Source organism: Onychomys torridus, chromosome X, assembly GCF_903995425.1.
Source record: "Onychomys torridus chromosome X, mOncTor1.1, whole genome shotgun sequence".
Lineage (NCBI taxonomy): Eukaryota > Metazoa > Chordata > Mammalia > Rodentia > Cricetidae > Onychomys > Onychomys torridus.
Window position 1 is genome coordinate 124,436,511 of NC_050466.1, and position 20,362 is coordinate 124,456,872.

A 20,362-nucleotide genomic window follows, 5' to 3' on the forward strand; every position below is an offset into this window, starting at 1 on the left:
TATAACTCTCCCAGCTACTTTTTTGTGTGAATTGGAGACAAACAGGGAGTGGCAGGATGTGGTGCTGGATGAGCAGTGGACAAGACACCCAGACAGAATTCCTTTGACTGAAACTCTAAGCACTAGAGTGCATAGCCTTGTCTGAAGAAGCCTCCAGGCGGTCTCAGCTTGCTGTCTGCATCTTACCCTGCAGGCTCCTAACAGTACCATTTTGAGGGTCTGACCTGCCACAAGCCATCCAGTTTGTCAAGTCCTATATTGGTGATACCCATTCCTCATTACCCATCCCTCCACCAATGTTCCGTCATCTGATATCAGTACAATGTAAGCACTTGGCTCATATCTCAGTATTTACTCATTGTTTTTTCACCTTTTGAAATAAAATACACACAACCAACTATATAAATACTAATTGTACTCTTTTTTTCTTGTTTGTTAAACCAAGCTTTATTGATAACATGGAATTCAATATATAACTAGGAACAGCAGCAGGCCCAGCCAATCATGATAGGGAAAAAATGTGGCAGTCTCCTGTGTAGGAAGCTGCTGCTTACCAATTAGTAACTGAATGTAAGGACTCATAAAGAGGTGCAAAGAATCAAGGCATCTTAGTCCAAAACTAATACTCTCATGAATATATGGTCTCACCTGCAATGCTCTTGGCTGCAAGGAGAGAATTTCCTAGAGACAGGTAAGAAGGAATGGCTGTATCAATCCCTTGCCAGAACACAGCTTTCCCTAACTCCCTGGATAGTGAGCTCTGTAAGATTTTGGAAGTCTTCATTGCCGTGTGCACATGAACATCTAGCTATGTGGCTGCTGCTTTCCCTATCCGAACCCCAAGTCCAAACACAGCATGACTGACTATATCTGTTGTGTTACACAACAAGCCAAACATTTCCTTTATCATTGATAGTGATTTTAAAGCAGTTCATAATCAAATATGAGCACTTTGAACAAGGACCATTACACTTTACAAAGAAACAAAATCATACAACAAAAATTGCTGGAGTCTGTGATTGAAAATATGAATTACAGCTGGAAATCACGGTTACATAAGTCTCAAATTCACAATTAAAAAAAATCCGTTCGGGGTAGCTGTCCCACTGTTTGAAGCTCTGGTGTAGTCCTTCACCTATGTTGTTCCCCTTCCTTAAAGTTGGTGACAGATGTTAAAAGGTTGAGCTCTACTTTCCTTTGGGGGTGAAGACAAGTCCATTGCTAGGTGCGCAGCTTTACTACATATCATCAATTGTAGAATCAGTGTCATCACTTTTGTAAGAATTCAGTCTATTGTAAACAGCTTCAATTAGATTCCGCTTGCTTGCCAATTCACCCCCTGGTGGGAGGTTGGGGATGTTCTCACTTGCTAACACTCGCATCACATGGGCTAAGTCAGGGACATCTTCCCCCTGCTTCTTTATGATTTCCTCTACTCTGCCTTCCAGGAACTTGTCCAGCTCCACCTCCTTCTTCACCGCTTCCTCTGTGACTTTAGGTGCCTTGGGAAAACAGATCAAAATCACACTCATGTTGTCTCGACTTCCCTTGTACAAACAGGTGTCGACTATTTCATTGCAAACTTTCTTAAGGTCATCACTGACTTCAAGTCTGGATCTCACAAAGTCACAGAGCTCTTCGTTTCCCATGACGTCCCAGATACCATCACATGCAAGAATAATAAACTCATCATTCTCTTCAGACCTTTCAATATCATGGACTTCTGGCTCGGGTGAGACAAGCTGCTCCGTGGGGCCTTTTCCGTGGACACACTTGTAATCGAAATCCCCAAGGGCCCTTGACACAGCCAGAGCGCCGTTCACACGCTGAATCATCACAGAGCCCCCAGCATTCTGAATTCGTTCTTTTTCCAGCGGATTGCTTGGTTTGTGATCTTGTGTGAAGAAGTGAACTTTCCTGTTCCTACAAAGTAAACCTCTCGAGTCTCCACAGTTAATGAAATAAATATGTTGCGGAGAAATTAAGACCCCCACAGCTGTCGACCCACTTCTATCTGCACCATGTTTCTTCTCTGACATAATTCTCATGTGTTCATCAATCTGCAGAAAACCTGTTCTGATTCCATTCTTTACATTCTCCACAGAAGGTGCTCCTGCAGAGCCTTTAAAATCCTTATTATTGGTGATGTGATCTAACAAATGCTCACAGCAGTATTTGGCAACCTGAGAACCAGCATGCCCATCATACACAGCAAAGAATGACCATGTCTCAAGTCCACTTGGCAAACGAGTTACAGCTGTATGCGCATCCTCCATTTCGACTCGCCAACCTTGCATGCTGCTTAGGCCATATCGCAACCCATTTCCCTGTCCCGAGGCATTATGCTTTTCCATCTTTGGCTTGTCTAAAAACGCTCCCATTATGACTTGATCTTCTAGGTCCAGAGCAGCGGCGGACGGGTGGGTCCCTTGGTCGGCCCGGGCGGGGGCGGGGGCGGCGGCGGCGGCGGCGACGGCGACGGCGATGGCAGCCGGGCACGGGGTCCCGCGGCAGCAACCGGGCCCGGGTGAAGGAGGGGAGGAGCCCGGCTGGGCCCTGGGCTCTCGGAGCCCTCGCAGCTCAGATCATCCAGGCGTGGGAGCCGGAGGCAGAGAGAGGGACCCGCGGGAGGTGGAGGAGGCGCCCGGGACTCATCGCTCGCCGCCCGACCTGCCTGGGGCCCCCTTTCCCCAGCCCCAGCCACACGATCGCGAGCTGTCGACCCGGCCGGCGCTGAGACCGCGGCGTTCTTAATTGTATATTTTTTAAAAAACCTGACAAATGTGAACATGTCATGACCATCACTCCAAGTTCCTCTTTGTGCCTTCCTAAGCACTTTTCTCCTTCATCCAGAGGCAAATATTTTGTAAAGTTTCTCCATTGTTGATTAGTCTTGCCTGTTAATGGCGGGTCATAATAAGTAGAATCTTACAGCCTGAGTTCTTTTAGGTAAGCCTTAATATTCTAAGATGGCTACTGAGCACAGACTTAGAAACACAAACACTGTGTGTGAATGGGCCCAACATGTACACATGCCCGGTATCCCCTCCGGACTAGATAGACCCCCCAGCTTTTCCCCACCCAGGCTGTTCCCACCCGGTATCTTGCTGCTCTCTCCAGCTGTGTAGCAGAAGCTCCTAAAGCCCTGGCTCCCTTGACAGAAACGGAAAACACAGGCTCAATAAATGAAAACAAATTGTAGATTCCACTTTAGTGTTTAGTGGTTCCTGATAAAAACAAATCGTCTTGCTATACATTGCATTATTATTGAATACTTTTGAAGAGATGGACGATATAACAACACTCAACATGCACATATTTTAGTCAATGAAAATTTTATTGAGCACTTGCTAATAAGTGCCAGGCATGCTAAGACTGGAGCGTAGTTGCCAAAGTCCCTGTACTATATATATTAGAGCCAGAAGAGACACATCACACATGAGTATATGGGGGGGGGGGGTTGCTAAGTTATATGAAGAACAATAAAACAGATAAAAAACAATTTCATATACATATTATATATAAACACTTCTTTTGTGCATGTGCATGTATGTGTTTGTGTGTATGCAGATGCTCGTGCATATGTATGTGTGTGTACCACACCTAGCTTGTTTGTGGATCCTGGGAATGAACTATGGTCCTCACACTTACAAGGCAAGTGCTTTACTGAATGAACCATCTTCCTAGCTGAAAAATACTTAAAAAACATTAAATGATCCTAATTGTATGTACTGAAGGCATTTAGTGTGGTATTTCCACACTGCACATAGTGGACATTGATCACATCCATTCCTTTTTTTTTTTTCATTCTTAATTCCACCACCCTGCTCCAGTAAACATTATTCTAATTTTGAGGTCACCTTTCAGGCTCTACATGAGCAAGGGCAAGCAATACTTGTCCTTGTGTCTGCCTTCTTTGCTTTCATATGCAGTTCTCCAGTTCCACCCACGTTGCTAAAATGGCCTGATTTCACCCTTCTGAATGACCGAGTAGTAGTAAGTACTATACTGTGTGTGGCGGTGGTTTGAATAAGGATGGACCCCATAGGCTCATAGATTTGAAATGTAGGTTTCCAGTTGGTGGACTGTTAAGGAATTTGGAGAGACGGCCTTATTGGAGGAGGTTGTCACTGTGGGTGGGCTTTGAGGTTTCAAAACCCTTTAGACCCATTCTCTCTGGCTCTCTCTGCCTCTAACTTGCCAATAAGATGTAAGCTAGCAGCTATGGCTTCAGCACCATGTCTGCCGCCTGTCTGCTGCCTGTCTGCTGCCATGCTGCCCCACCATGACGATATGAATTCACCCTCTGAAGTGCTTCCTTCTATAAGTTGCCTTCATTATAGTGTCTCTTCACAGCAATAGAGTAGTAGCTAATAGTGTGCATACAGCATATTTTCTTTATGCACTCATTTGTTGATAGGCATGTAGGCTCGTTCCATATCTTAGCTGTAGTGAATAGCATAGATATGGGCAAATGGGTATCTCTTTTGCACACTGACTTCTATCCTTTGGCTACATATGCAGGAGTGGGATCATTGAATCATATGGTCATTATACATTTAGGTTTTTCCCCCCAAGTACCCCCAACTCATTTTCCACAGTGGTGGCACTAAGTTGCATTCCCACCAACAATGTATATAGTACTCTCTTTTAAGGATAAGACTTCTTTTATTCAGCTAAGTGTTTTCAACAGTCATCAATGCTCTTGCAAATATCTGCAGTCTGTTTCTTAGCATTGTTGAGCAGGACTTATTTGCTGGATTCCATGATTTTTTTTAAATTCATTTTTTTTACTGATGCACACATAGATTGTTTATATTTTCTGGCTATTAGAGACACACTACTGTGGATGGTATTATAGAAATCCTCATCAGGATATACGTATCCCTTTTCTTTAGACAAATATCTAGGGGTAGAAATTCTCAGTTGTAGCAAAGATGTGGTTTAGTTTTATAAGCAACTGCCAATCTGTTTTTGAAGTTTTATGCTCCCCCAAGTAATGTATGAGGAATTCAATCACATGTGACTACTTTTGCAGTCCTCTGCTTCATTCATATACACAACCTTGTCTTGCATTTATGACATGGATTTGCCTCTGTACTTCTAAGAAGGGAAAGTCTGATTTTAGGTCTTAGCTGCCCCCAAGTTTGATGATCACTACCTGGACAACCACACAAATTACCAAACTGTGAGCACCAGCCCTGTGGAGTAATCACTTTTATTGAAGTGTACATGTTCTATCACTGTGTTAAGCACTTTCCATGGAGAATCTTGGTCCATCCTTAATGATAACTCTATGCAGTAGGCACAGCACCACTCCCATTATATAGGTGAAGACAGTGAAGCCCAACAGGTGAGGAAACTGAGATGTTAAGTATCTTGCCCCAAATCACATGGGTGGCCAATCTGAAATTTGAACCAAATCTTCAGAATCCTGTTATTCTCTGTACCCAAAGGACAGCAAGGGGGAAGTGTTTCCAAGTAGGATGTCTCATCAGCCTTCGTATTTTACATATACTGAGAAGATGAAGGTAGACATAGGAGAAGAGACTTAGTTAATAGGAAAGCTACCAGAATCCAAATATGCCATCTCCCAGGCAGGAAATGTTTCCATTCCACTGCTCAACTTCTTTTCACGCTTTGGGTAAATCCTGATTGTACTTCTAGCATTTTAATGATGCCAAGGATCTACAAAGCACTTGGAGATATTTGAAAAGAGTCCATGCATCTAAAAGAATGAAGTAGGTTAACCTTCCCTTTGGGGCCAAGACATAGTTCATGAAATGAAATTTGTTATATTTGTGCCAATTTCTGCCTGGACATTATCTAGAAAATGTCTCCCCTACCAACTCAGTCTTCTCTGAACAAGAGAAGAAAACGATGTGCTGCTACCCTACTTTGGAACATTCAGTGGGAAAGGTGTGGGAACAGAAAGTGTGAGGGGCACTTAGACTCCCACAGCGCCATCTGGTGGCAGACTGGAGTTTTCACATTTCTTCAGGACTTTTGCAACTAGTAACTACTTCTAGTGGTTGGGGCCCAGAGAGAGGACCCTTCCTGGCTGAGGTGGAGCTAAAATTCCCAAGAGGGCAAAGGAATGACTGGTGCTAGCCAGACCATTATAACTGAGGGGTGCTGAAAGCACTGGCAGAGGTCAGTAGCAAGTCACAGTGCTTAAGAATAAATAGCAGATCCAAGGGCTGGAGAGATGGCTCAGCAGTTAAAAGCACTGACTGCCCTTCCAGAGGACCTGGGTTCAATTCCCAGCACCCACATGGCAGCTCACACGTCAGGAGCCTGCCGACAGTCAGCTTGGTATCTGGGTAAAGGCGAGCAGATTGAAGAGACAATGAAGAAGACAAAAAAGAGTCGAGAGGTCTGCCAGTCAATGCCAGACAGCCCCGGGTTTACTTCACAGCCAGCTTATATACAGTCTTGAAGGACAGAGGTAGAACAATGCACAGCACAGGCATTCAGCCACTATCTACTCCGCTTTGTGTCAAGGAGCAGGCAGTTTCATTTTCTATCTCAGTGTGCCTCCAGCTGGTGTTAACAGCCTGGGTCTAAATAGAAAGGGTGTTCCTTCTTATGGGTTAATCAGGACTTTCTCACAGCCTTCAAGGAGACTCTGTGGGCTCATCAGGACTTTCTCACAGCCCTGGAGCAAGCAAGCCTGAACTGTATTGACTCAGAATAGACTTCAGATTCAAAGTGGGAAACTGAGTCAGTTGTGGGCTCCCACACTCATAACTAACTGCAACTCCAGTTGCAGAGGATCTGACACTTTCACATGGACATACATGCAGGCAAAACATCAACACTATGAAATACATTGATTAATTAAAAATAGCAGATCCAGCTGGGTGGGGTTGATGCACGCCTTTAATCCCAGCACTGGAGGAGGCAGAGGCAAGATGATCTTTGAGTTCCATCCTGGTCTACCAGGAAAGCTAGAGCTACACCGAGAAACCGTGTCTTGAAAAACCAGGGGGAAAAATGAGCAGACCCAGTCTCATTGCAAACCTTTGAACCTGCGCCTGAGGTGCATCTTGGCCACCTGAAGATGCCACTCCAGTTTGCCTATCCATACAATGGCGAGGAACAACTGTTTACCATAGGAGTTGTGACAAAGGATAGGAAAATGCTTGTACTTAGCACACACATGCAGCCGTGGTTCTTCCTTTCTTAGCAGTAAGGTTGTGGTGCTATGGAGCCAACCAGGAGAGATGCTTTTTTCCCCTAATGTTTTATTAAGAAATTTGTTATTCATTTTACATACCAATCACAGATTTCCCCCTCTTCCCCCTCCTACCCTTCGAACCCCCCCCCATTCCCTCCTACAAGATAAGACCTCCCATGGGGAGTCAGCAGAGCCTGGTACATTCAGTAGAGGCAGGTCCAAGCCCCCCTTACCTTCTTGTAGGAGGGAATGGGGTGTGTGTGTGGGGGGGGAGGCTGGAAGGAGAGAAAAGGAGGATTGTAGTGGGTAGCCATTCCAGCTTTGATCTGGAAGTTCCAACCCCCATTGAGGATTCAGTAACTGTCACACCTACAAGGGAGGGCCCAGAGACGACCCTGGATGCTGGAGGTAGACGGAGCAGAGTTCTCCTGAGAACACCGCTGCACTGCAATACACCTTTCCCAGACCGTTACCTATCCCTTCACTTCTAAGTTACCCCACAAAATAAACCCCCCTTTTAACTATGAGGAGTTGCCTTAATATTTTAACCAATGGAGGATCTGTGATTGGTATGTAAAATGAATTAAAAAATTCTTAATAAATGCCTCCTGGTGGTCTAGTGGTTAGATCAGGAGAGGCTTTTAACTGAACCTGGGAAACACAGAGCATACTTTCCCTGAAAGTATAATGCCTTAGATGAACTTTGAGCTTTAACAGTCTCCCCTCTTTGTGCCTGAGGAATGCTGTATTTAACACATTCAAGGAACAAGCAGGGCTCACTTCCTTCACTTGTACATCAGTGGGGAAGGTCTCCATGTTGGGGTAGCGGGAATCTTGGTGAGTGCTTCTGCATTGGAAAATGATACGGGAACATTTAGGAATTAGTGAAATCAGGCCCCAGACCATGAAAGAAACTGTTCCCACAGTGAGTAGACAGAGCCTGCCCTGAAATTCAGTGCTGAGAGAAAAATGAAGACCAGTTGTGTCGACTGCCATCTGTCTGAAGTTTGACTTTGTTCTTGGACAGCAATGTGGCTCATGATTCATCCAGCAATATGTTAAATATGTGATGGAATCTGATGGTTTCCCATTGCCTCAAAGCATAAGCAATTGTGGGTGCCTCTGCTGCTCTCCAAACTTTCTGGGACACAGCATGAGCAGATCTGACTGTTGTCCTATTGTTCACCTCCCCTGCAAATCCTACTTCTTCCTCATATACGCTGTAGCCGGCACAGATGTGATGAAGACTAGCATAGCGCCTATTTGTGAAGAGCCTATGACAGACTGCCTGCGACAACAGAGAAGAAAACACCAGGTCGGGTGTTACCATGCTAAGAACAGAAGTCTATCTAAGAGTGCTTTGCAACTGTTTTCACTGCTCAGTAGATTTGATAATAAAAATTGATCCCCTGGGGAAAGTGGATAAGAATAAAAATGCAACCTGCCAGGACTTTGGGCCACCCTGAAGGCAGAGGGCATCAGTTATCTCAGGCACACATGGAATCTCATGGAAGAATCTCAATCTCTCTCTCTCTCTCTCTCTCTCTCTCTCTCTCTCTCTCTCTCTCTCAGATATTGAAAAAGGCCCTGGCCTTTTCTAAGTTCCTACAGAGGGAGACTCTTCAGCTCACAGTTGTGCTTCTAAGACACACTGTGTTACATGTGATGAGAGCACAAGACATCTTGTCTTCTGTAGCATCTGGCAGGACCAGACAAAGCTCAGGTTCACTTCCTAATTGATGTGATCTAAGACAGAGGGAATCTAATAGGATCGGCCTTGCCAGGACTTTAAAGCTGAAATGGTTTTGCTATCTGAAGGCAGCCCACTACTGCACTGGGCTTGTCTTTAAAAATGTCTAGGTGTATGTGGTGGTGCACATCTGTCTGTGTATCCCCATATAACTCACATATTTCTACATAAACATCAGCCTAAAGTTAATGATTATTTATTAGAATTTACCAATAACTCATGCACCATAACTATATTCTGTCCCACAGTTTTAGTATCACAAGATATTCTACTCTGGGTTCAAATAAACCAAACTAATGGGTAGGATTTATGTAAGCTAGGCTAACCACTTAATGCAACTCCACATACCCAAACATACTACTTAAAAGGCCTAGGAATTGTATGGATTTTTATGTCGACATGTAAGTAAGAACAAATTGGCTTGATAACAGGGGTGGATTTATTTCATAAGATTCAAGTGCAAACTTAAAAATAAGAATAAACAAAGCTTTTCAAGAGTAAACACAAAAAATCTAGGTAACAATCCTACAATCGTGCATTTAAACAGAAAGTACAAATATGAATACAAAATTTATAACTACATTCAAAATTAAAATTATTTCTCTCCAGTTCCCCAATGTCACACAATCTTTAACCTGTTCTCAGCTTGTCACTGTAGAAACATTTGTCATATGCTACCTGGAAACTATAGGCAAAGATTACTAATCAGTCTCTAGGAACAAAGAAAAAGGACTCTCCCTCAGTTCAGACTACATGAATCATTCACTTGTATTTCAGTTCTCAAAGGTCATACAATCATACCTTCAGTCTAAATAAAAAAGAATGAGTACAAATAAAGGAAACAAGACCCTTTCATGTAATTAAAGCAAAAATCATGAGTGTTCAACTTAGAAATGCTCACACTTATAATCAATATTAAGTACAACTTTATTTGATGGCTGACATGTAATAATAACTGTGAACAGTTGAAATAGGTATAAAAATGGAGATCAAAATCTTTAGGCTCAAATACTTAAAAAGTCACTATGAATATGGAAAATATTTCTGTTTACATAAACATGTATATTTCTGATGAAAAGTTAGGGGGCAGTGGCATCTCCCTGGTCCCTTAACATGTTTGGATTTTCATGAAGAATTAGCAGCACCCAACCTTAAGTGTTGTGTTAATTACGTGATTCTTAAGGACCTGGTCAACAGATTAGTTGGCAGTGTTCCAGCTTTTGGGAGATGGGGTGGGTGGGGTGCAAGTATCTGAAGTAACATAGTATGTATGCACTCACATTGAAAACCACCATTCCAAAGGGAAACACAGGTTGGAAAAGCCAAAGAAAACTGCCATTAAAAGGTTAACAGGGGGCAGGAGGAAATATAGAAGCTGAATAGTAGTCTACTTGATAATGTCTTTTCACGCTTCAAAGGCAAGCTGAGAAGCATGAGAATACTCACATATATCTTCAGGGAAAACTTGCCTCCAATTTTAGTTTGCAGAACACTGAAAAGAAACATTTTTATAAAAACCTTCGCTGTTGCTTATAATACCAGATGATTTTTTCCATATTACCACCATATACATAACATTTAAATAATTTCTTTATAAATATTTTAGAGCACAAAGAACTCATTTTGTTGCAGTGGTGGCCCACATCTGTACAATGCAATGTAAGCAACATATATATATATATGTATATATATATACACATGTGTGTGTATAAAATGATTACGAAAAAGTGCAAAGAATAACAGTATTAAGAATTTTTGCTTTTTACAGTAACTATGGTTCAAGTGTGAAGATCTATCAAGAATATATAATCCCAGACTATACTGAAGATTTAAAAAGAAACCCACACCCCAAGTTACTGCACAGACAGTCCTTAATCAAATAACTCTGCCTTCCTCCCCAATCTAGCATTTCCAGTCTCTGACTGTCCACAAACAGGAAAAGTGGTAACAGTGTTTTCTTCCCTTTTACTTCCCCAGGCTCATCCAAGACAATTAATCACCCGTACATAGGTTGGAATGAGATTCTGAGGAAGTAACTTATCATAACCCGCTTTGCTGAAATTAAAGCAAAATGAAAGGCCCTCTGAAATGCACACTACTGATCAAGAATCATCAAATCAGCGACAGCAAACAGACCATAAATTACAAATGTAATTTAATACAAGCACGTTTTAAAATCAAGCCCCCTTATCAAAGAGAAATTCAGAGTCTAAATCTCTTTTTCCCAGGTTCAGTGCTATGCCAGTATTCTATCTAATTCCGAATCTTTAGGATTCCACGAGCTTTCTAACAGAAAAACAATGTATCTTGCGGAATTTTGATGGACTCTGTGTCATTTTCCTCTTGGTCTCTGTCTTTCACTAGATCACACACAGAAAGGACACCTTTACGATGTGTACTTTCCTCTTAGGACATTCAGACAATTACAGTTGCTGATTTTAGTTCTCAGGCATCCAAAGGACAAGTTGAGCTTCCTTTCAAACATGTTACTAGATAGATATTTTTGGTATGTGTATGTTGTTTTATTCTTAACTTCAGGCACTGTAATTATTCACAATATTGCAATGATTCTACATCTAACCTATATGACAATTATGATCTTAAAATAATACCTTCTAGATGCTGATTTTTTTTCCCCTTCAAGGTAAATGGTTGGAAGAGAATTTTAAAGTCCCGCGGCACTTCTGCTTCGAGTAGTGTTAATACATAATTTTGTCATGATTACTATTGAAACTTCTCAACTAGGAAGACAATAGACACTGGAAGCTGTAATTTCCCTCAACTATATCTACTCCAACTCCAATTTATTGACTTTAGCATGAAGTATCTTCTCTTTCTAAAAACAAGTGTCTCTAAGGCTAATTTTTAAAAACAGAATTTCTGCTCTAAAATTAATAACACAGCTAAAGGGAAATGTCTTTTCAATTTCCGCTTCACTAGAACTATGCAAAACTAAGGTAAAGTAGTCGCAGCTATGTTAACCACTTCTGGTTGTTGTTGTTGTGTGTGTGTGTGTGTGTCTTTAGAAGATACACCTTACATTCTAACAGATCAACAAAGGCTTAAACTCTAGAACCGAAAAACCAGCAGGCCACCTCCTGGGCAAATGAAAGGATGAGAGCAAGATTTTATTTGCCCCCATACATCCGCTCAATGTCCTTGAGATAATGATTCTTCAATTCCTTCCTTTTCAGCTTGAAGGCATCTGTTACCAAACCAGTTTCAGGGGTCCATGGCTCTGGGCTTAACCGAACCTTGATCGGAATTTCAAATCGCTCCAATTTCACTGAAATAAAAAGAGAGAAGGGTAGGAGAGAGGCAAGGAGGACAGAAAGGAAGAGGAAGGGAGGAGAAAGGAAGATAAAAACAATGAATAAAACATAAATTTTTCAGAATTGACAGCCTAGAAGTTGCAATAAAAGAGAAAATTTATTTGTTGGTATGTCAGACAGTTATTAACAATATGACTACCTTTCTCAAGGTTTGTACAGGCAGTTTTGTTCACACAAACACACACCACATATTTCTCTTCACAGCCTTCATACTGGTGTTCCTTTTCCTGGGACAGATTTCTATCCAGATGTCCATTAACATCCAAAATTCCTCTAACTACTTGTAACAAGAAGACTAGATATTTCTGCCCCCCCCATACATCATATATCTATATATGTGTGTGTTAACGTATGTATTCTCATATTATGACTATACTTAGTTCAATGCCTGTATTTCTCTTTAAAGATATATTTGTCTCAACTAATACAGTGCAAGCTCCATGAAATAAGACCTTTGTTTTATTAACCAGACCTATAGACTAGGCCAAGAGCTCTCAATAAATATATACTAATCTATTAAATCATTAAATAAAAAGTTAAACCTCTAGAAAATTATTCCTTATGTTATGTTATATATTCAAATGGTATTTATTTGGTACAATGTTAGTATTTAAATGGTGTAAGACCAGACACAGTACATGTGCATATTTTGTAAGAGCTATACAACTCAATACATGTTTGGAGAAGTATAAGAAATCGAGAACATAGAAATAGATGGGTTTGACATATACCTCTAATCCCAGAACTCAGGAGGCAGCAGCAGGTGGATCTTTGTGAGTTCCAGGTCAGACAGGGCTACACAGTGAGACTCTGTTACATACAAATTAAAATATCAATAATAAGAGCTTGATTTACTTTATGGAATGACTTAAAAATAACACTTGTACATATTTACAAAGCAGCCGTGGTGACATTAAAAACCAAGAATATAATGTTGAATATGAAATAATCTCTCACATATTACTTAGCATAATGTTACTCCAAGTAAAGCCTAAGCAGGTAGCAAAAGACCATAAAACTTGCTTGAGTTAACAATGTCTATGCTACTCTTATATTGTGGCTCAGTTACAGAAAAGTACCTGCTGCCTGGCTCATATCTAGATCTCAAAGGAAATTTCAACTATAGATTTGGTTCCAAAAACTTCCATTTCCTTTTACTTTCACTACTCAAAAAGGTCTAATTCCAAAAACACTGACAAAATTGGTACACCATTTCAGTTGTAGACAAGGCAATGAATGCACGTTGTTAAATGTTCCTCCTATATTTCATCATTAGCTAAATTGCCATTTAAAGTATAACAAAAAGGGATGCTTCCAGGAGTTTCCCAGTCATTGTTTTATATTAAGGCGGGAAATGGACAATCACAGCTTCCCACGAGAAGAATGAAAGGACTGTCAGCAAATGAGGAAAGAGAAAGGAAGAAGAAATAATTTTACACGTGCATTTTCTCCGAATCACCTGCAGGTGGCAGCATATAAATGAGAGACAGAGAGAGAGAGAGAGAGAGAGAGAGAGAGAGAGAGAGAGAGAGAGAGAGAGAGCGAGAGAGCGCGAGCGAGCTAGAAAGAAACACATGTAGGCCAGTGAAAGGAACTGGCTTCCCTGGAGCTAGAGCTACAGGCTCATGATATCATTCAGTATCGAAATCACATATGATTTATTACATTATCTCACTCCAAGAACAGGAACGTTATGAAGGACTAGTGGGCCCTGGGGTTTTTCTTCTGCTTTCTATATACAATGCAGCTTTGTATTCCCTAGTTAACTTCATGCAGTTAACCACACAGTGATTTAAGTTACCTTCTACTTCATTAGAAGACTCACTGGAGGGACACCTGTAGTGGGCAGGCAATTGGTTGAAATAGTTTATGAAATATTATATTGAAATAAAAATCAAAAATCAAAATGTGTTATCAAAGGTTCTCGAAGCCCGGTGGTAATAAATATAAAATTTATTTTATAAAAAGGCAATAAAACTACCTTGAAGAAAGCATCAAGGCACATTATATACTTAAGCTCCTTTACAACATGACTGTTTTAATAGGAAACAGTTATTTAAATTTTTATAGTGCTCAGGGTTCAGAAAGTTCTTGGGAGAAAATAGATATATGGAGGTTAAAAAAAGCTATTATTATGAACTATGTTTTAAAACCAAAATGAAATCGAAGTTGCCTTTTACAATAAAGAGAAATGTGGCAGCACTACTAAAGAATATCTGACAGAAATAAAAGCCAATGGAGCAGTCAGGCATGGTGGCACACGCCTTTCATCCCAGCACTCCGGAGGCAGAGGCAGGCGGATCTCTGAGTTCGAGGCCAGCCTAGTCTATAGAATGAGTTCTAGGACAGCCAGGGATGTTACACAGAGAAACACTGTCTCCAACATTCCCCACCCCCAAAAGCTAGTGGGAGCTTTCCTGATTGATACAGAGACCACCTCAGTAACGAGGGAAAAAAAAAAAAAAAAAAAAAAAAAAAACCTCCTTTTGACTCCAGAAAACCTTTTGACTCAAAAAAAAAACCCCTTTCCTTTTGACTCCAAAATTCCAGTCTAGGAATTTACACCAAGAAAACAGTCTCACATATACAGGCTGAGAATATGGCTCAGTTGCTAAAGTGCTTGTCTCATAAGCGTGAAGGCCTGAGTCTGATCCCTAATACCTTATTGTTAAAGTATGTGCACTAGAAGGCAATCAGCCAGGGGACTTCTACTTACCTCCTTATAATTTTCTGTATTATCCAATATTTCACAATTACAGCTAACTGATGATTAGGAAAGTTACTTTTATCTTTTAATTAAAATAACAGATTAAAAATAAGTAAATAGCAACATAACATAGGGAATACAGGGCTCCTCACTACTGTTCCTGAAAAAGTGAATACCCTAAAAGAATTTCTTTCCTTGGGAGGCAGAGGTAAGGGGATCACTCCAAGTTCCAGGCTATCCCGAGTTAATTAGGAAGCTCTAGGCTAGCCAGAGATACACAATGGGACACTGTCTCAAATAACACTAATTTTTTAAATGAAAAAAAGCTATTGACTTCAGTGAGGTCAACGAAACAAGAGGAAAGAAAGGCACTGGATGGGAAAGTTCAAGTAAGTTTAGAGAACAAAAGAATTACTGGTAACTGACTCAGGGAGGGCCCAAACTGCCGCCAATCAGAAAGGGTGCCAAGTGTCCTCCATGGCAGACCGAGAGCAGGGAGCCCTGAGCATGTATGCCTCTGAAGACACAAACACTGGTAGAGTTGATCCTCACGTCCTCTCTCACCCCGTACTGCCTTTCCAGAACCAGCCTGTCACCTAGTATACCTTTGGATGCAAGGACATGAGGAACAACAGAGCTAGAAAAATCAAGAGGGTTAGTGAAGTTTTGCTATAAGAATGCTGGCCGTCAAACTAAGACCCTCTAGATGGCAGATTAGAGAGGCTGCATTAGAGAAAGGGAGTGGTCCAAAAGGGAGGGAAAAAAAGACGAACATGAGGAACTTTTCAGCAAAGCCTAGAAGGCTTTCCCAAGAGTTTTTAAGTAACCCGCTTTAAAATATGAATGAACACAAAAGCATCAACAGATGCCGGCGTTCTAACGGCCATTCACTATCCAATTTTCTGTGACTCAGCATCCTGACAACTGTTGGGTAAATGCTCTGCAATGTCTAGACAGACCCTAGGCTTCACCTACCCAAAGGTTTAGAATGTCATCAGACCCATAGCAGAGATTTGCCTACTTTGCTGTAAACCTGTCTGTTCAATGTGCTCATTAATATATGCAAAAAGTGCTTTGATTTATGACTTTCTTTGTTCTGTTACAATAGAACTTCGTGAAGAAGTGTTACCTCATTTGAACATATCTGAGATAACCTAAATCCATAATGCAGGACCACGGCCACTCATGTTTTGCTCTAGAATGAACAAGTCCTTATTCTCTTTGAACAGAAAAAAAGACTTCAAACCCTGTCTCAAAAAAAAAAAAAAAATTTCCCAACTAAAACTGTCCAGGTCCAGACAGATTCACTGATAGCTTTTACCAGACCTTCAAGAACTAATACTAATACTTCTCAAACTATTTCATAAAATAGAAAAGGAGCATAGCATTATCAAACACTTTCTATAAAGCTACTATTACCCTAATATCAAAATCAGACCAAATTATAGACTAACCCAAACACACCTAAGTGCAAAAAATTATCAACAAAAGACTTGCCAACCAAATTTAAGAACACATCAGGAGCTGGAGAGATGGCTCAGCAGGTTAAGAGCACTGGCTGCTCTTCCAGAGGACCAGGGTTCAAGTCCCAGCACCCACATGGCAGCTCACAACTGTCTGCAACTCCATTTTCAGGGGACCCAAAACTTCCCATGGCAAAACACATAGAATTAAAAAAAAACATTAAAAAAAAGAACACATCAAAACATTCACCATGATCCAGAAATACAGAGGTGGCTCAATATATGTACAACCATAAATGTTATAAAATGCATAATTGGACTCAGGGACAGAAAGGCTCTTGACATAATCCAACATTCCTTAATGTTAAAAAATGTGGCCAGGCAGTGGTGGCACACACCTTTAATTCCAGCACTCAAGAGGCAGAGGCAGGCAGATCTCTGTGAGTTCGAGGCCAGGCTGGTCTCCAAAGTGAGTTCGAGGAAAGGCGCAAAGCTACACAGAGAAACCCTGTCTCGAAAAACCAAAACAAAAAAGTGAAGAAACTCAGAATAGAAAGAACATATCCAACAAAATAAAGGCATGCTATGATACTGAACTGTCAGGCAAGATGTGCCCACTAGAGCAGTAGCGGCCATAGGGATAACCAACTCCCTTCTGATTGGATTTGAGGACTGCTCACTAGAAAGAATTCATTCCCAGCATCGTAAATCTGGTTGAAAACCTATGCATGTCACAGGCCCTAGGGGTAACCTACTGCTGTTTTGCTAAATAGGCATGCCTACATATTGCCTTCTTCTAAATATGTATGTTTATATCCACAGAATTGTTCTCAACTTTGCTCAGAAGCTTCTTTTTGTAGTAGGCGGTGATAAATGTACAGACTCATAACTGCTCCAAGAACTGAGTGACTGAGAATTCAGCTCTAAATAGGATGACTATGTCAAAACCCCATCCTTCCTGCCCAAGGCTCAAGGAACATTGTGGAAGGTAGTAAAAATATAAAAGATGGAGGTTGTGGGGAGGAGTGCTGGGAAAGACGGTCATCTATAAGAAACAGCCAAAGAACAGATGAACTCACAGCAGCTACAGCTATATTTGAAAAGCCTATTTAAGATCAAGCCAGTCAAAATGTCAACATGGATGCCAGAGGGTCTCCCGAAGCACCACCTTTAGCTGAGGAGTAATTGGCAGTTGATAGGTCTTTGGGGTGTGGCCACTGGTAGATTGCCCAAGCTTCAGTGATGACTCCATACTTGTGCGCCTGTAGGCAGTACTAACTGGACTTAGTAGGTTATTAAAAAAGAGAGAAGAGAGAACTCGAGAGGCATAGGCAGGCAGGTCTGTGTGGGTGGGTTCAAGGACAGCCTGGTCTACAGAGCTAGTTCCAGGACAGCCAGGGCTATACAGAGAAAAACCCTGTATAGAAAACCCCCCCCCAAAAAAAAAAGAAAAGAAAGAGAAGAGGACCTAGAGTTGGGTTCTTTATTTGGTAAGTTGATTTTATGTACACATAATACTTCAGTTGGGATTTTAAAAGCTGAGGGAGAAATGTTTTAAAGAGGCCAAATGCTCCCATGGCAGAAGTAAGGAGTGGATATGACCAAGATGCATTGTATGGATTTTTTAGTGTAATGTACAAAATATTTATTGGTGACTTCTATGGACTTCAACGGATTAGCAATTTCATACTTACTGGCATTTGCAGCTTCTCGAATTTCCTTCAGTATTTCAGCTTCCATGGCAGGGTTATTGCAAATATCAACCCAAGAGCCTTCTATCCCTTTCTGTTGGGCCAAAAGGGTCAACTTTTTCTGGTTAGGAACCACAAAACTGATCACATAGGACTGGTCACTGAAAATTGAGATATTTAAAATGCAAATCAAAATGAGCAAAATTACTCACAAGTTATTCACTATAACAGTAGAGTACAGGTAATTCTAAATACACATATTTTATATGATATTAACAAAAAAAAGTAAATGGATCAATCTCGTGTCCTTTTAGCTTAGAAAAACTTGGACTGAAAACTCACCACACCATGTATTACCTATGTAAACTTTTGGGGGATTATTCATGTTAATTAATTCTCAGTTGTTATGAATCCTACATGAAAGAACTTGTGGCATATGTTAAGATAGAGAGACACTTAGCAAGACATGGTAGATATCTAATAAAGAACAACAACAAAAATGTTGCTGAAATGATCTTCATGCTGTTAAATAAATTCAAGAACTTTCATGTTTACTTATTAAAGTTCTAAGAGGAGTTTGATGGTAGTATCTTACACACAATCAAATTTATTTTATAATGCTCCTAATACTGTAAGTATATGAAACACAACTACTCTTTGGCAGACAAGATAGCTATCAAGCCTGATACCTAAGTTTGATCTCTAAGATCCACATAGTGACAGGCGAGAACTCCCATCAGGTTGTCCTACATGAGCTCCCCAACAAACAAACAAACAAAACACTAAAACAAAAAAAGGTACCAGCCGGGCAGTGGTGGCTAACACTTTTAATCCCTGCACTTGGGAAGCAGAGGCCAGCTTGTTCTACACAGCTAGTTGTAGGATAGCTAAGGCTACCCAAAGAAACTGTGTCTCAAAAAACCAAGAAGAGTTACCTTTTAGCAAAAGCGCAGATGTTGTCAATCAGTGGACAGTTCTTCAGTGCTGCTTCTACCTTCCCAAGAGACACATACTCCCCTGCTTGTAACTTCACCAGGTCTTTCTTACGATCTGCAATCATAAAAAAAAATGGGGATCCTCAAGTTAAAACGGACTTTGGTCATTGTCACTTGGAGGCCCTGCTCTCTCCTGAAGGAAGATGGAGGGGAAGTGGATCCAGGGGAGAGAGGAGCAGGGAACAGCTGGGAAGAGTAGAGGGAGGGCAAACTGTGGCCAGCCAGATGTATTGTATGAAAGAAGAATCTATTTTCAATTAAAAAAAATTACAGATCCACAGTTTGTTTCATTAGGGCTTGAACAATTCTGATTTTCTCTCAATTTTATTGCCTTAGTCTTAGAAATACAAAGATATTTCCTCTAAAATTTTGCTATAAATATTATTTTTCAATGCATATCACTAAAAAGGTGCCTCAAATATTATACTTAAGAGATCCAGCAGGTGTGTAAGGCACGAGTATTTTAAGTTGCAGCCAGTGTGGTTCACACAGTGGGATCAAGTCCAGTCTGAAGTTTATAACAAGACTCTGTCTCAAATCAGTTTTCTCCTATGGAGTGTCACTGGGTGTTATCAACCACATACCAGGGCAGGCCCCATCCCTCGGAGTAATTAACCAACACAAAAAAAGATTCCGTGGGCTTTTTGTGCCCCCCTTTTGGAAGAGTGTGTGGGAGCACCAAGTGGGCTGGGTGGGGAGGTAGGTAAGATCTAGGAGGACTTGGAGGAGGTAAAAACATGATCAAAATACATTGCATGAAAAAGTTAAATAAAAATGATCTTCTCATACTCCTGATTACAGTGATGTTAAGGGAAGGAACAGAGCTTTGGAGGATTAGATCAGAATGGGAGCTTCATCTGGTACAGACTCCCGAAATGCTTGGCATTTCAGTTAACCTCCCCTCCCCTCATTTATATCATGGATAATGGTGCCTACCTCACCGAAGCATGTCATAGTATCTGTCTTGCATATAAAGCACATTCAACAAATGCTAATTCCCATCTTCCCCATTTGACATGTCCTTTGTAAAGTGACAGTGCTGTAAGAAAGTCCTGTCAGAGGATGGCTCAACTTGACAATGAAAACCCTTTGTGGGAAGGATGTGTTGCCACCAATAGCAACAGTAGGAGTAGGAGGATGATGGGGGAGGGTTTCCATCAAAATGCCCTGCACTCATGTATAAAACAAATTGGTATTCTAAAAAAGACTGTCAGGTACTTTTCTACAGAAGACCCTTTCTGACA

General features: G+C 41.1%; 2 protein-coding genes across 8 annotated transcripts in view; both read right to left on the reverse strand.

Annotated features, from left to right (window-relative positions):
* Positions 1-408: 408 nt before the first annotated feature.
* LOC118574074 (protein phosphatase 1A-like) lies at positions 409-2,567 on the reverse strand. The gene has a single exon (XM_036174710.1). It carries the CDS (start codon positions 2,379-2,381, stop codon positions 1,239-1,241), a length of 1,143 nt encoding a protein of 380 aa, XP_036030603.1. The 5' UTR covers positions 2,382-2,567; the 3' UTR covers positions 409-1,238.
* A 6,784-nt stretch (positions 2,568-9,351) lies between these two features.
* Positions 9,352-20,362, reverse strand: part of Acsl4 (acyl-CoA synthetase long chain family member 4) — a 74,375-nt gene continuing 63,364 nt past the window's right edge. For all 7 annotated transcript variants that reach the window (XM_036174476.1, XM_036174473.1, XM_036174474.1 and 4 more), the window contains 3 exons: positions 19,059-19,173; positions 18,127-18,284; positions 9,352-12,216 (listed from right to left, as the gene is read on the reverse strand). In XM_036174476.1, the coding sequence (XP_036030369.1) occupies positions 12,059-12,216; positions 18,127-18,284; positions 19,059-19,173 (431 nt within the window). In that variant the 3' untranslated portion in view covers positions 9,352-12,058. The remainder of the gene's footprint in view (positions 12,217-18,126; positions 18,285-19,058; positions 19,174-20,362) is intronic.